Source organism: Podarcis tiliguerta, assembly GCF_965153285.1.
Source record: "Podarcis tiliguerta genome assembly, chromosome: 2".
NCBI classification, from domain to species: Eukaryota; Metazoa; Chordata; class Lepidosauria; order Squamata; family Lacertidae; genus Podarcis; species Podarcis tiliguerta.
In genome coordinates, this window is record NC_139535.1 from 120,574,830 (window position 1) to 120,591,145 (window position 16,316).

The window sequence follows — 16,316 nt, forward strand, 5'->3', positions numbered from 1 at the left end:
ATGTTCAATTTGTAACAATGAAAATACATCCTGCCTATCAGATATTTACATTACGATTCATAACAGTAGCAAAATTACAGTTATGAAGTAGCAGCGAAAATAGTTTTATGGTTGGGGGTCACCACAACATGAGGAACTGTATTAAAGGGTTGCAGCATTAGGAAGGTTGAGAACCACTGTTTTAGAGAATACAGTGGAAGGGCACAGAAAATATTTATTTTAAAACTTACTTGTTAAAGCTCTTAATAGTGAATTAGTTTAAGTAACTGATAGTTATTTACCATCAGTTGTTAATGTTTTGCCACCTGTTAATCATACTCAAAATTCGCTGCTTGAGGCAGCCACTGTATTCTGTCTCATAGTAGGGTCAGTCCTGTGCAAAAGGTTCAAAGGAACAGAAGCTAGTTGTGTATCCATCTCAGATACTGACCTGGTTTGTACATAATGCTAAGCAGATGTGAATTTCCAGAGCAAAGATCACAACCACAAGCCTTGGTTTACTACTCTTGGTTGATTTAGGAAAGACAAACCAAAAGCTCAGATTCAGATGTAATGCTATGCCCGCTCTTTTGGTCCTAACTCTAAAGACTGTTTTCTTCCCTAATTGTTTGTCTTTCAGGTGCGCAGTCCAAGGAAAGCCACATTGGCAAAAGTTGTGCCAACCCCCAATAACGGTTCTGCAGAATTGGTGCCCATCCATCGAGACCAGGTAAGAAATTCATGGCTGTGGTTCAAAGAAGCTCCCCCATGTGGAACCTTCTTCTTCAGCAGATTTATTGCTTTATTGTTCGGCGCCCTGGGAGCTTCCCCTGGGAGCCTCTGTAGATCGTAAAGCAATTAGCAGAGTTACACAGCGGCGTGTGTCGAAAGAGCAGTAAATGAGTCCCAAACGTTTCTTCTGTCCTAAGACACAGCACAAAAGTAGTTTATTTACAAACTCCAACTTCCATCTGATTCAAGCTGCATCTTCTCCCTCTGCTTGAAGCGACGCAACAAACTGCTTTCGATTTCCACTCAGTACACAGCATTCCAAGCTGCTTTCGTCACATCCTGGCTTACTTCCCTTGTAAGCCCATCCCCTCAGTCTCAAGACACAGAAGGTTAACCCTTCACTACACCCAACACCCCCTCTTGTCTCGCGCCTGAGGGGAGAATCGACCCTTGGTCGTCCCAAACCCAGACCTTCGCAAAACTCTCCATGTCTTTGGAAGGAGAGTGGCTTCGGGAACCCATCAGCTAGGTTCTTGGCAGAGGGACAGTACTTCAGCGCAACTAATCCCTCCTGAACACTGGCACACATTCCGAAAGCGAATGTCTAGGTGTTTAGTTCTAGCCTTGAACTGACCTGACTCTGCCAAACGCAGGCATGGTTGATTGTCCTCGAAAACACGTATCGGTTGACAATCCACTTCGCAGAGTTCCTGTACTAAGCAAGCGTAGAACTCTACTTCTCTGCACACCTCTGAAAGAGCACTGAACTCAGCCTCAGTGGATGAGAGCGCTATAAGACTTTGCTTCTTGGACCTCCATCCAACTACTGAGTTCCCAAACTTCACCACTAGGCCAGACACAGACTTGCGATCCTCAAGATTAGCCCAATTTGAGTCCACAAAGCAAGTCAGTTTGACTTCTCCTTGTGCTGGCAACCTAAGACAAAAGTCCTTGGTTTCCTGCAAATACCTCAGAACTCTCTTGATGCCATTCCAGGCTTGCACACTAGGGTTTGAAGCTTCCCTGCTGAGCAGATTGACAGCAAACTCTATATCAGGTCTGCTCCACTGGGACAAGTACAACAAACTCCCTAGGGCTGACTGAAACACTAAAGTATTTTCGAACGCAGCACGTTCTACTTGCTGGCTGTCCTTCACAAACTAGTCTCCATAGGACTTCTCACTCCTGCACAATCACTCATCCTCATTTTCTGAAGCAATTGCTCAATTTTGCCTTTCTGGCTGAGCAAGAAGCTTCCATCCTGTGCACGCTCAACACTGACACCTAAATAGGTTTTGACAGCACCAAGCTGTTTGAGCTTGAACCGTTTACCTAGCTCTTTGGCAAACTTCTCTGCCTGTTCATCTGTCTCTGAGAAGTATAACAAATCATCAACCCAAATCTGCAAATACTCTTGTGTTGCACCTGATCCTCTCAAATAAAAGCAACTATCAGCAACACTTCTTCTGAAACTTAGCTCTTCTAAGGCTTCATTCAGGCGCATGTTCCAGTTTCTAGCAGATTGACGTAATCCATAGATGGATTGGTGCAATCTCCACACAACATCCTGCCTCAAGTTCTCAAACCCCGGAGGAGGAATCATGTATAGCTCCTCCTGGAGATCTGAGTTAAGGTAGGCAACATCCACATCAAAGTGGTTTACCTTCCAGCCTCTCTGTGCTGCACAAGCTAAAAGCGTTCTCAGAGTCCCTGCTCGTGATGTTGGCGAATACACCTCCGTGAAGTGTATTCCCTTTCTCTGGGTGAATCCTCCAGCAACTAATCTAGCTTTATACTGTGGCTTTCCAGTGTTAGTGGGTTTCAAGCGGTAAACCCACCTGCAACTCACAGCCTGCTTGCCTGGTGGCAACTCTGTGAGTGAGAACACACCTAGATCTTTCATGGACTTCATCTTTTTGTCCATTTCCCTGTGCCACTTACTTGCTTCTTCCTCAGGTAAACTCTGAATATCCTCAAAGGATTCAGGTTCACATCTTGCAGAACCTACCCAGACGCTTGAAGCATCGTACCAATCAGGAGGCCTCCTTGTCCTCGCTGATCTCCTCAGTGTAACTCCTGGTGACCCTGCTGCTTCACTGGGTCCAGCTAAATCATCCTCAATTTCAGTGTCTTCCCCCTCTGACCTGCTGCACCTCTTGGGCCTTACAGCTGGTCCAGCAGGTGAGGAAGGCTCGCTCTTTGGCTCAAACTTGAGACTTGCCTGAGGAGGTGTTCTAGGTTCCCCCCTCTGAGGGATCCTGAGCTGTCCCTGCCTTGGACACTGTCCCAGTGGTGGATCCTGTTGCTCTGGACTGTGGTCCCCAGCAACAAGTTCCTCTTCCTCCTCAACGTCTGAGTCATAGAACTGCTGTGGAATCACGTCTGGATTAGCGTGTAGATGTTTCCAACCGGCTTGTTCACAGAACTCAGCACTATTGCTGATAACCAACCTTGACTGGTTTCCACTTGGGTACGCAAACCGCCAGGCCTTTGAGCCAGGCTCATACCCTACAAAAATCATTCTTTTAGATCTTGGCTCACCTTTCTTGCGTAAAGCCTTTGGAATAAGCACCCAGGCCTCACAACCAAACACACGGAGGTAGTGTACCTTAGGCTTATTTCCATGCAGCAAGAAGTACGGTGTGTTTCCTACACTAGAGTTGTACACTCTTATTTTGCGTATGCACCACAAATCTCCAAGCCTCCGACCAATACTTTTGGGGTAGTCCTGCGTCCCACAGGATCGCAGACACAGCTTCCTGCACCATCCTGTTCCGTCTCTCTGCGACCCCATTCTGTTTCGGGGAGAGTAAGGAGCGGTCAATCTGTGGCTAATCCCCTTCTCCCTAAAGAAATCCTGTAAAGCAGAACCAGTGAATTCACAACCTGTCACTTTGAAAGCCACGAACTTTGGTGGAAAATGTTACCTCGACTGCGGTGATCCAATCCCTGATCATTTTAGCCACCTCCCCTTTCTTTCTCAGAGAGAAGGTCCAAGCAGACCTCGAAAAATCATCAACCAGAAGCAGAGAGTACTTTGATCCCCCCAGTGATTCAACTGACATGGGTCCACACAAATCTGCATGAATTAACTCAAAGGGTTGTGTGGTCTGTCTCTCTGACTTTGGATAGGAACATGTCACAATTTTCGCCTGTTTACATGCATTGCAATCTAAAAATTTGTCACAGATATTAAATTTGCACCCTTGTGTCAGCTCTGGTGCTTTCTGAAGATATCCCCAATTCAAATGGGCGAAGCGTTTGTGCCAAATATGCGAACAACCATGGTGGGTCACCATATTCACACATTGCCCCTTTGCATCTTCGGTGTCATCCTCTCCTGTAGAAAAAGGCACATTTACAGCAGACAAATTGTCTTTAGATTGCACTGTGTACACGTGTTTCCCATTCTTGGAAAATTCACATTTGGTACCTGCAAAAGACACATGATAACCATCAGCGAGTAAATCATGCACATTTAACAAACAGTTAAACCGGGTGCCGCAAAAGCTTTGACTTCATGCCTTCAAGTCTGTCTCAGTTAGTCTTTTTCTGCTTCCATCCGCAATCATCACAAATTTCTGAGTTTTTACTGTCCTGCAATTTCTTAAAAAACCAGAAGATGGCACCAGTGTATTTCTCACTCCAGAGTCGATTATAACAGTGAGAAAGTCTTGTCGACATTCCTGGGTCGCCATGGCAACAATTTCCTCACTACCCCCCTCCTTGGGGCTTCTGCAGATGTTCTCTCTGGTTGTCACAGCAACAGACTCCCCCTGGCAGGGAGACTTGCCCACGACCTTCACAGCTTCCGTAGATGCAACTCTCTCAGTTGCCTTGGAGACCGGACTTGTCTCAGCGTTCCCACACAACTCCTCCTGATAGCCGCCTGCTATCAGCAAAGTTCTCAGCTGCGCGACCTTGAAGCCTCTAGCTGAATTCAGCTTCGCACGGCTAGGCTTTCGCTCTTGCTGTAAACAACTCTTGGCAGCTTTTGGAGAAAGAGGAGTCTCTGAGCTTTCACTGCTCACTGCCCCCCCCCACTGCTCACAGGGCCCCCAGGACGTTTTCCTGCACCCCCTCTGGTGGGTAAAGTGCTCCCAACTCTCAGCCTCTCTCCTGACTCCTCACATAGACACGTTGCAGCATCCATACAGCCCCCAGGCTCAGCAAAAGCACCAGCAGCAGTGCCAACAATAGCAACAGTCCCTTCGCCCCCCCTTGGGGGCTCCCAGCTCCTCCCAGCTGTGTGTCGGCTCTCAAGAATGTGGCCGGCACCATCTTGCCTCTCCCTTTCGGATGCAGCCACGTCTCGGCCCTTGCTTCCCACCCCAGCTCCACAAGCCTCTTAGAGTGCTAGCCAAGCGGCCCCTGGCCTTTTTGCATCCAGGACAACAGGCACTAGATGAGCATCCACATTTTCATCCAAAAAAGCAAGCACACATTTATCCACTTCACTTTGCTCTGCAGCCTTTTCAGCCTCTGCTTTCCCTGCTGCATACTGTGGGGGCTGGACTACGTCCCAAAGCTGCTCTCCCACCAGCAAAAGTTCCACTGTAAAACTCCACTGTAGCCAATTTTGGCTGTTCAGTTTTTGACATGGCAGTTTAAGCTCAAAGCCATGTCCATGGGGCTGTGCCATTCTTTCCCTCTCCCTTCTGTGGCGTTCGCTGTACTCACTCATTTCTGCCAACTAGGTGTTCCAGAAAGACCTGGCATCGCAGCTCCCTTGCTCCATCAGCTTCCTCCGATCTGCCCTTTGAAGTCTTGGCAGTCGATCAAACTGACGTTCAGCAAATAAAGCTTCAAAGCCCTTTCTCACACGCTTCGCGTTGACCGTCCATAACCTCTTCGATAGATTTATTGCTTTATTGTTCGGCGCCCTGGGAGCTTCCCCTGGGAGCCTCTGTAGATCGTAAAGCAATTAGCAGAGTTACACAGCGGCGTGTGTCGAAAGAGCAGTAAATGAGTCCCAAATGTTTCTTCTGTCCTAATATCCCTTTATTGGCACAAAAGTAGTGTATTTACAAACTCCAACTTCCATCTGATTCAAGCTGCATCTTCTCCCTCTGCTTGCAGCGACGCAACAAACTGCTTTCGATTTCCACTCAGTACACAGCATTCCAAGCTGCTTTCGTCACATCCTGGCTTACTTCCCTTGTAAGCCCATCCCCTCAGTCTCGAGACACAGAAGGTTAACCCTTCACTACACCCAACACTTCTGTTACCCATTTCTGTTTGCCAGCTGGATACAGACTACGCTAGTCATGACTTGACTTGTTGCTTCAGTGGGACTTTGGACTAAGTCTGGATCTGGCCTATTGATTTGGCAGCTTGTAAAAAGCTACAGAAAAGCAGACTTGGCAGCCAAATAAAGGTAGGAAGCATGCAGGCAGCGCATGTTCGAGAGGGTGGGTTAAATTGATTTGTGTCTCTTGTCTACTTCAGACATTTTTTTGCATATAATGACTTTCAGCTTTGGAGGTGTCCTTTTATTGTGGTACTTTATTGATGCTTGGTTTTACTTTGCTCAGTTTGGAACACAGGAAACTGCCTTATTCTGAGTTGGGCTACTGGTTCATTTAGCTCAGTATTGTTGATACTGATTGGCAGCTGCTCTCCGGGGTATCAGACAGGATCCTGTCCCAGCCCTACCTGGAGATGTCAGGGATAGGATCTGGGACCTTCTGCATGCCAAGCAACCGCTTTGCCACTGAGCTTCGGCCCTTCCCTGTTGGGATTGCGCCTACCTTGCGGCAGGGTGTCCTTTTAAACATGACAGTGGAAGTGTCTAAAATCTTACTTGCTAAGCTGGCCTCTTGCATGTGGAAACCTGTTTGCTGTAGCTTTCTTTATTTCTTCTAGGGGGAGGATGGACAGGAGGTCCTTTCCTTCGAATTTCAGAAAATCAAATATTTCTACGAGCTAAATGAGAGGAAAAAATTCCTTCCTGTGCTATTCCCTGTGGAACATCCATTGCAATTTTATCAGAATGCACGTGGTTACCAGGAAGACAAGGAGATCAAAGCAGCAGAGAAGACCTATGGCACCAACAAGTAAGTGGGGCAAACTTGGATCCAGCTGCTTTGGGGTAACATTTATGGTGGGCATTTCCAGGAATTGGAGCACTCAGACATTTGCCCACAGGATGCCTGAATTAATGACTAATTAACTTACAACTATTAGTTGGCAGTACTTTGAATCCAGCATGTGGGTAACATAGTATGAGTTAAGGGTTCTCTGGGGGATACGCTAGCAAAAAATAACCGCTGACAAAACATAGTGCTTAGTGTGATACGCTGTGCTCAGTGTGGGTCAAGCCACCTGTGGGTAGGTAGGTGTTGTCCCTTGAGAGACAATGGAGTGTACATCTGGAGGTGAAGTCAAACTGCCACATTACCAGTGCCGAAGTGGTCTCCCAGGGTGCGAGCCTCAGCAGTGTGTATAGCAGTCCTGGACTGCCCAGACCACAAGACACACCTGCCTGCCTCCCTGATGTGGTCCAAAGGAAAGCAGAGCAATGGATGGGTAGTACTATCAGGTTAATGAGTAACTATAGGAAGAATTTTACAGAAATAGTTTTTCATTTCTGTGTAACTATTTTTTACAGTTTACTACCTGGTGATTCTGTCCTTCCACAGGCGAGCAATTTTATTCTGATTTGGCTCCTGAGTATGCAGTCGTATGCATCAATGGGGCTTACTTCTAAGTAGATATGGGTAGAGGAAAGCATAAATCTCCAGACCTTTTTGAATAAAAGTAAGGGTTCTTTGGTCATTGTTCTACAACTTTTGTGCCCGTGTTGCCTGCACATTGCTCATTAATGGAAGCTGAAAACTCATAGGGCACATCTAGAATATCCCCTACTAGATCTGTCCTGTGTCCTGGGCTGAGCACTGCAGTCTTTCCACATGCATTTAGGGGTAGGAATAGTAGAGCAAACAGCCCCTCCCTTTTTACCGTCATCACCTGAACTCAAGCCCTGGCCCTAATCTCTCTGGTACCTCTCTTAGCCCTTAACTGAAGGGCCTCCAGGATTGAGCCAGCAAGTGGAGGCAAGGAAGATTAACCTACTCAACACCTTCCTCTCTTCTTCACAGTTGAAATACAACTTCCTAGCTCTAATCCCTTGTTCTGGCTTCCATCCCAGAAGGATGCTGTCTGCAACAAGGAACACAATTAAGACTCAACACATGCATCAGATTGCACACATTTTTCGTGGACTCTCCTTTCACTCACATTCTAGCCATCACCTCCCCAGCTCCTATTTATTCTTGGGTAATTATGGTGGGGAGATAATTCTTTTCTTCTCCCATCGTCCACCCACCTAAGCTTCTCAGTCTTAAACTCTTAGTGTTTTGAGGCAAAGTTATGTAGTCTTCAAAGTGATAGATCAACCACGAAAGATGCAGGCATCTACTGCAATTGTGTCTGAAGGAACAGAATGTTGTTGTTTAGTCGTTCAGTCGTGTCCGACTCTTCGTGACACCATGGACCAGAGCACTCCAGGCACTCCTGTCTTCCACTGCCACCCGCAGTTTGGTCAGATTCATGTTTGTAGCTTCAAGAACACTGTCTAACCATCTCATCCTCTGTCGTCCCCTTCTCCTTGTGCCCTCCATCTTTCCCAACATCAGGGTCTTTTCCAGGGAGTCTTCTCTTCTCATGAGGTGGCCAAAGTATTGGAGCCTCAGCTTCAGGATCTGTCCTTCCAGTAAGCACTCAGGGCTGATTTCCTTAAGAATGGAGAGGTCGGATCTTCTTGCAGTCCATGGGACTCTCAAGAGTCTCCTCCAGCACCATAATTCAAAAGCGTCAATTCTTTGGGGATCAGCCTTCTTTATGGTCCAGCTCTCACTTCCATACATCACTACTGGGAAAACCATAGCTTTTACTATACGGACCTTTGTTGGCAAGGTGATGTCTCTACTTTTTAAAATGCTGTCTAGGTTTGCCATTGCTTTCCTCCCAAGAAGCAGACGTCTCTTAATTTCATGGCTGCTGTCACCATCTGCAGTAATCATGGAGCCCAAGAAAGTAAAATCTCTCACTGCCTCCATTTCCTCCCCTTCTATTTGCCAGGAGGTGATGGGACCAGTGGCCATGATCTTTGTTTTTTTGATGTTGAGCTTCAGACCATATTTTGCGCTCTCCTCTTTCACCCTCAATAAAAGGTTTTTTAATTCCTCCTCACTTTCTGCCATCAAGGTTGTGTCATCTGCATATCTGAGGTTGTTGATATTTCTTCCAGCAATCTTAATTCCGGCTAGGGATTCATCCAGCCCAGCCTTTCGCATGATGAATTCTGCATATAAGTTAAATAAGCAGGGAGACAAAATACAGCCTTGTCGTACTCCTTTCCCAATTTTAAACCAATCAGTTGTTCCATATCCAGTTCTAACTGTAGCTTCTTGTCCCACATAGAGATTTCTCAGGAGACAGATGAGGTGATCAGGCACTCCCATTTCTTTAAGAACTTGCCATAGTTTGCTGTGATCGACACAGTCAAAGGCTTTTGCATAGTCAGTGAAGCAGAAGTAGATGTCTTTCTGGAACTCTCTAGCTTTTTCCATAATCCAGCGCATGTTTGCAATTTGGTCTCTGGTTCCTCTGCCTCTTCTAAATCCAGCTTGCACTTCTGGGAGTTCTCGCTCCACATACTGCTTGAGCCTTCCTTGTAGAATTTTAAGAATAACCTTGCTAGCGTGTGAAATGAGTGCAATTGTGCGGTAGTTGGAGCATTCTTTAGCACTGCTCTTCTTTGGGATTGGGATGTAGACTGACCTTCTCCAATCCTCTGGCCACTGCTGAGTTTTCCAAACTTGCTGGTATATTGAGTGTAGCACCTTAACAGCATCATCTTTTAAAATTTTAAATAGTTCAGCTGGAATACCATGACTTCCACTGGCCTTGTTATTTGCAGTGCTTTCTAAGGCCCATTTGACTTCACTCTCCAGGATGTCTGGCTCAGGGTCAGCAACCACACTACCTGGGGTGTACGAGACATCCATATCTTTCTGGTATAATTCCTCTGTGTATTCTTGCCACCTCTTCTTGATGTCTTCTGCTTCTGTTAGGTCCTTACCACTTTTGTCCTTTATTATGGTAATCTTTGAACGAAACGTTCCTTTCATATCTCCAATTTTCTTGAACAGATCTCTGGTTCTTCCCATTCTGTTGTTTTCCTCTATTTATTTGCATTGCTCATTTAAGAAGGCCTTCTTGTCTCTCCTTGCTATTTTTTGGAATTCTGCATTCAATTTCCTGTATCTTTCTCTATCTCCCTCGCATTTTGCTTGCCTTCTCTCCCCCGCTATTTGTAAGGCCTCGTTGGACAGCCACTTTGCTTTCTTGCATTTCCTTTTCATTGGGATGGTTTTCGTTGCTGCCTCCTGTATAATGTTGCGAGCCTCCATCCATAGTTCCTCAGGCACTCTGTCTAGCAAATCTAAATCCTTAAACCTGTTCCTCACTTCCACTGTGTATTCATAAGGGATTTGGTTTAGATTGTATCTTACCGGCCCAGTGGTTTTTCCTACTTTCTTCAGTTTAAGCTTGAATTTTGCTATAAGAAGCTGATGATCTGAGCCACAGTCAGCTCCAGGTCTTGTTTTTGCTGACTGTATAGAGCTTCTCCATCTTTGGCTGCAGAGAATATAATCAATCTGATTTCGATGCTGCCCATCTGGTGATGTCCATGTGTAGAGTCGTCTCTTGTGTTGTTGGAAAAGCGTGTTTGTGATGACCAGCTTGTTCTCTTGACAGAACTCTATTAGCCTTTGCCCTGCTTCGTTTTGAATTCCAAGGCCAAATTTGCCAGTTGTTCCTTTTATCTCTTGATTCCCTACTTTAGCATTCCAATCCCCTATAATGAGAAGAACATCCTTCTTTGGTGTCACTTCTATAAGGTGTTGTAAGTCTTCATAGAATTGGTCAATTTCAGTTTCTTCAGCACCAGTAGTTGGTGCATAAACTTGGATTACTGTGATGTTAAAAGGTCTGCCTTGGATTCGTATTGAGGTCATTCTGTCATTTTTGAGATTGCATCCCAGTACAGCTTTCGCCACTCTTTTGTTGACTATGAGGGCCACTCCATTTCTTTTGCGGGTTTCTTGCCCACAGTAGTAGATATGATGGTCATCCGAACTGAATTCACCCATTCCCGTCCATTTTAGTTCGCTGATGCCCAGGATGTCAATATTTATTCTTGCCATCTCATTTTTGACCACATCCAACTTACCCAGGTTCATGGTTCTTACATTCCAGGTTCCTATGCAATATTTTTCTTTACAGCATTGGACTTTCCTTTCGCTTCCATGCATATCCGCAACTGAGCGTCCTTTCGGCTTTGGCCCAGCCGCTTCATCAGCTCTGGATCTACTTGTACTTGTCCTCCGCTCTTCCCCAGTAGCATGTTGGACACCTTCCGACCTGAGGGGCTCATCTTCCAGCGTCATAGCTTTTATATGCCTGTTGTCTTTGTCCATGGAGTTTTCTTGGCAGGGATACTGGAGTGGCTTGCCGGTTCCTGCTCCAGGTGGATCACGTTTGGTCAAAACTCTCCACTATGACCTGTTCATCTTGGGTGCCCTGCTCGGCATAGTTCATAGCTTCTCTGAGTTCTTCAAGCCCCTTCGCCACGGCAAGGCACTGATCCATGAAGGAACAGAATACCCCCTTGAATAATGCAACTTTGTCTTAAAGGCCTGATAAAATTTTAGGGCCTGTAAGATGACAGCAGAACTATCAGGAAAGGTGGGCAACACAATGAAAACTCAAGTCAGTAGCTGCAGCTTCTCTAACAGTATCTGGAAGAACAAGCAAATGATGTAATAATCATGTCAACCAGTAAGAGAGTTTTCACTCTCCAGTTTTCAGCCAAATGTTAGAGGTTCACTTTCATAAAAATGGCAATGGCTGCAATGGTAATTCTTGTTTCTCTAGTTATTAAATATACACAGTTGAAGTAACTCTAGGACAGACAATGGAATATAAGATTTTGAAACCTTCCTCATAAGCTCTGTTTTATGAAGAGCTTTGTCTGAGGGATTGCTACCCGTCAACTTCTCAGAACAAGCACTTTTGCAATGTCTTAGAGCATCCGGCTTTGTTTCCACTTGGAAACAGACCCGGATGCTCTAAGACGTTGCAGAAGTGCTTCCAAGTGGAAACAGAGCAAGCAGAAAGATGGTGAAGTGTCTCATGTGGGGTTGGGGTGTGTGTGTGTGTGTGTGTGTGTATTCAAACCTCCAGGGTTTTAGGGGTTGCAAGCAGGACAGAATGTCACAACACAATGCCAAAATAAATCAGGGTTCTGTTTTTCACACAGGGCAGAGATGGTTGTGCCAGAATTCCTTGAACTCTTCAAAGAAAGAGCCACTGCCCCTTTCTTCGTCTTTCAGGTAATCAAAAAGGATATGCAGCATCAGCCTCTTTTTGAGTTTCTGTTCCTTAAACCCAGAATTCCACAGACAAAATCTCTTACGTATATTTAAAAATTGACACCTTCTATTGTACAATGGTACCTCGGGTTAAGTACTTAATTCGTTCCAGAGGTCCGTTCTTAACCTGAAACTGTTCTTAACCTGAAGCACCACTTTAGCTAATGGGGCCTCCTGCTGCTGCCATGCCACCGCCGCATGATTTCTGTTCTCATCCTGAAGCAAAGTTCTTAACCTGAGGTACTATTTCTGGGTTAGCGGAGTCTGTAACCTGAAGCGTATGTAACGTGAAGCGTATGTAACCCGAGGTACCACTGTACTTTGAATCACACACTCCTGCCATACATATTTACCAGGCTGGTATGGACTTAGATGCTGCTCAGCCATTCTTGGCGCAGAAGCTAGGAAGAAAGGTTGCAGCGTTTGGGAATATTTTAGTTTACAGAAAAGGTGCTAAGAGTCGACATGATAAAAAGGTAAAGACGTTTTACAAAGACGTTTGTAAAATTATGACATGAAGAAAGAGAAAAAATTTCCTGCCCTCATAATGCTAGAACTCATGGACATCCAGTGAAACTGAATATTGGAAGATTCAAGACTTCTTCATGCTGCACATAGTTAAACTCTGGAACTTGCTCCCCTCAGAGGCAGTCACAGCCACCAGCTTAGCTGACTTTAGAAGCAGCTTAGACAAACCTCTTGTCCTCATCATGGAGGATAAGGATATCTGTGGCCGCCTGCTGTGGTTGCTATGCTCTGCCTCCACAACTGGAAGCAGTTCTCTTCAGATTACCAGCCGCTGAAACTGCAGCCAGCAAGAGGGCTTTCCCCCTACAGTCATCTGGCTGGCCACTATGAGAACAGGGCGCTGGACAAGATGGGGCATTGGCCTGATTCAGCTTACTGTTCTTAAGTTAAAATTAATGTTTTCTTAAAAGTTTTCAGTGTGTATAAAATATCATATGTTTATGCGAATAACAAAGTTTATACAGGCCCAGCCTCTACCCTCGTGTCCCACATGGACGTTCTTGGAGGGCCTGATGAGTCTAGTAACAAAAGGTTTGCGTTAGGCTGTTGCAGTTTTTGTCTTCTCTCTTTGGTCATTTAGCACACACCCGTTTCAAAATGCTTTCAAACCACACAATAATTTGTGGTTCAAGTCCACTTGGGTGCCCAGAATTGGTTTCCATGGTTCTTTGGAGCTTGGCCACTATTTCAGCAACCCTTGCAACAATCTTATAAGATGGTCCAGTATTATTTATCCCTCTGTTGCAGACCAAGCACCAAGGCTAGAAGCTTGTCCAAGGCAACCTCATGCATTTGATGCTGAGGTGAAACTTTTAAATGCTTTTAGCCACTGTGCTAACCAAGTCTTCGTTATAGGCCCAAATGGGATTGTTGCTCTGTACCAGTATTGGGAGTGCTGTGTGTCTGTTTCCTACATGTAGGTCTTCTGCGTGGGGCTGTGGTGCCTGGATGAATACTGGTATTACAGTGTCTTCACCCTTTCCATGCTGGTGGCTTTTGAAGCATCTCTCGTCCAGCAGCAAATGAGGAACATGTCAGAGATTCGAAAAATGGGCAACAAACCCTACATGATCCAGGTGAGCCAAGGCAGGAAGTGGTGAGCAAAGCTATGAGACACTGGTCCTTCCCACTTGGAGACAATCGGATGAGGCGCATGGATTCTGGAACGCTGAATCCCCATTGCTCAGGGTGACCCTGGAGGGCAGATCACTGTGTAGAATGCAGAAGGGAACAGTAATGGCAGTTGCTGGAAGGAGAGCAGTCAGGAGAATAAAGCCAAGGTTGTTGGGGTGAACTTGGAGGTGCCGCCAGAGCCGCAGGGATTGCACCAGCCCCAGATGGGAGTTAGGAGAATTATCTTGTCATTCAGCTGCTCCTCACCTGCCTAAAGGGTTTGTTATCAACAGTACTCCCAAACCCATGGCGATTCTTCTCTTGCACCAATCCCCATGGATTCCCCATCTCCCCTGTTCATGCAGGGGCATTGGGAAGACAGTTGTCTGTATCATTCTGTCAGGTGGTGCTGTAGTTGATCAAGGGAGTGCAGGAGGCTCTTGACCTGACCAGGCCTGAGTTTCCAAAGTATTAGAATGGGGTTGCTGTTTGATAGATTAACCTGTGATGGATAATTGGTCCAACAGTCTCCATTCAGGAGTCCTTGAGCCCAAGCTGATATGAATTGTAGGTATGACGAGGTGAATTTGGGGAAGTTGGTCTGTGGACAGCTCCTGCTCCTCTTCCTCTAGCATCCTAAATGCCACCCTTCTGTGAACCACCCTGAGATCTGTGGATGAAGATTAAATTAATAAAGAACAATAGTACTAATAATATCTCTTCCTCTTGCAGGTTTACAGAAACAGGAAGTGGCGTCCAATTTCCAGCGATGAGATAATTCCAGGGGACATTGTGTCCATTGGTAAGATCAGTGTTGCGCTGATAAGAGCCCTGCCACCCACAGTCTTAATTAGCTCAACTATCTGTATAAATTAGCATGTGCATATTTCATGCAACTTTGTGTCATGGACCTGAAGCCTGAGTCTTTTCAATAGCTGACACAGTCCCTCTCTCAAGAGTCCTGAGATCTTATGAGCAAAGGCCCCAGTCCTTCTGAGCATCCAACTCTCACTTCCAGGCCGCTCCCCCCATGAGAACCTTGTGCCGTGCGATGTGCTGCTGCTGCGGGGAAGGTGCATCGTAGATGAAGCCATGTTGACTGGAGAGTCAGTGCCTCAAATGAAGGTTTGCCTGATGATTTCTGCTAATTTAGTCACAATTTATTTAGTGTTAGCAGGATGCCTGGCAGTTATACAATCTGCAGAAGACAGTGCTGACCCAGGAAAACGGACACAGTGAATGTGAAATGGGGAAACGGGCCATATAGATGCTGCGGGGTGGGGCTGCATGAAAGTCGATGTAGTGGAAGGGATCAAAAGGGGACACCTGGGGAGCAAGGAGTGAAGGTGAAGGAGGGAGGAGGTGTAGCTTTGAATAGTAAGGAAGAGAAACATGAAGCTGACGGGGGAAATGGCAGGGATGTGTTCACTTATGCAGAGGGAGAGATTGCCATGGCAACAAGAGGCAAAGCCAAAATTTTGGAGGAGAGGTTTGGCAATTACTATGAGCGATATGGAACCTCCATGTTCAGAGGTGGCGTATTTTAGAGCCTCGGGTAGTGGGACCATCTCATTCTGCCTGCTTGTTGCCAGTGTCCTATGAGTGGCCGTTGCTGGACGCAGGAGGCTGGACTAGATCAATTTGGCCTGATCTGGCAAGGCAGCTTTTGTTTACTATACATCATCTGTGGGAAGTCATTGGCTTTAGGTAGCAGAGTGAACTCCAGCTGAGTTCAGGATTCACTGGTTTTGGTTGGTTAATGAATCTAAAAAAACAACAACCCCAAAACAAGGGCAGCTTGTGTGTATCCAGCACAGCTTGATGGATCCCTTGCCTTGGTAATGGGTGGTGCTCCCTCCCATGGTCCCCAGTGTGGAGTCCTCTGACTTACTGAACAAGAGAAGGAACGGGAAGTGGCTTGTTTTATGCCGATGGTGCTTTTGTAGTTCCAAATTCAAATTGAAAATAGCACAATGCTTATGTTTATTTAAAAACAAACAAACTGGCAAAGCAATCCAGTTATACAAAGCATCAAAGCACAACAACACTTAGTTTTGTTTGTTGAATTTATTAGATGCATTTTTCTAAAAGAAGACTCAAGTTGTCTTGGAGCAGTTAAAATATGCAAACGTTTATATAAAATGAAACAATAGAAACAGTCACCATAAAATAATAAAACTGCACTACCCCAACAGTATAATGAAACATCAGGGACCACCAGTTACCAAAGGCTGATATAAAACCTATCCCATCAAATATCTGGGAGTAGAGGAATGTCAACTTCACACCGAAAAATACGGTTTTTAGATGCTTTTTGTTTTATTTTAAATTATATTAAGAACATAAGAGCATCCGTCATTCTGTTCTCACAGTGGCCAATCAGATGCCCTTATGGGAAGCCCACAAGGGAAGCCCTCAGACAAAATATGGGAAGCAGTTCTGAATCACATACCTGATGTGCTGCCTCCAACTGTAGAAGCAGCTGCAGATTTCCAAAGTTGAGGATTGAGGGAGATTCTCAGT

General features: G+C 45.7%; 1 protein-coding gene across 2 annotated transcripts in view; it reads left to right on the forward strand.

The window, feature by feature from the left end:
• Positions 1-16,316, forward strand: part of ATP13A1 (ATPase 13A1) — a 46,202-nt gene that overhangs the window by 7,827 nt on the left and 22,059 nt on the right. For both annotated transcript variants that reach the window (XR_014508262.1, XM_083428190.1), the window contains exons 2-7: positions 620-709; positions 6,577-6,767; positions 12,041-12,113; positions 13,601-13,756; positions 14,526-14,595; positions 14,812-14,918. Coding sequence is in view for 1 of the 2 variants with exons in the window: in XM_083428190.1 (XP_083284316.1) it covers positions 620-709; positions 6,577-6,767; positions 12,041-12,113; positions 13,601-13,756; positions 14,526-14,595; positions 14,812-14,918 (687 nt within the window). In the remaining variant the exon portion in view is untranslated. The remainder of the gene's footprint in view (positions 1-619; positions 710-6,576; positions 6,768-12,040; positions 12,114-13,600; positions 13,757-14,525; positions 14,596-14,811; positions 14,919-16,316) is intronic.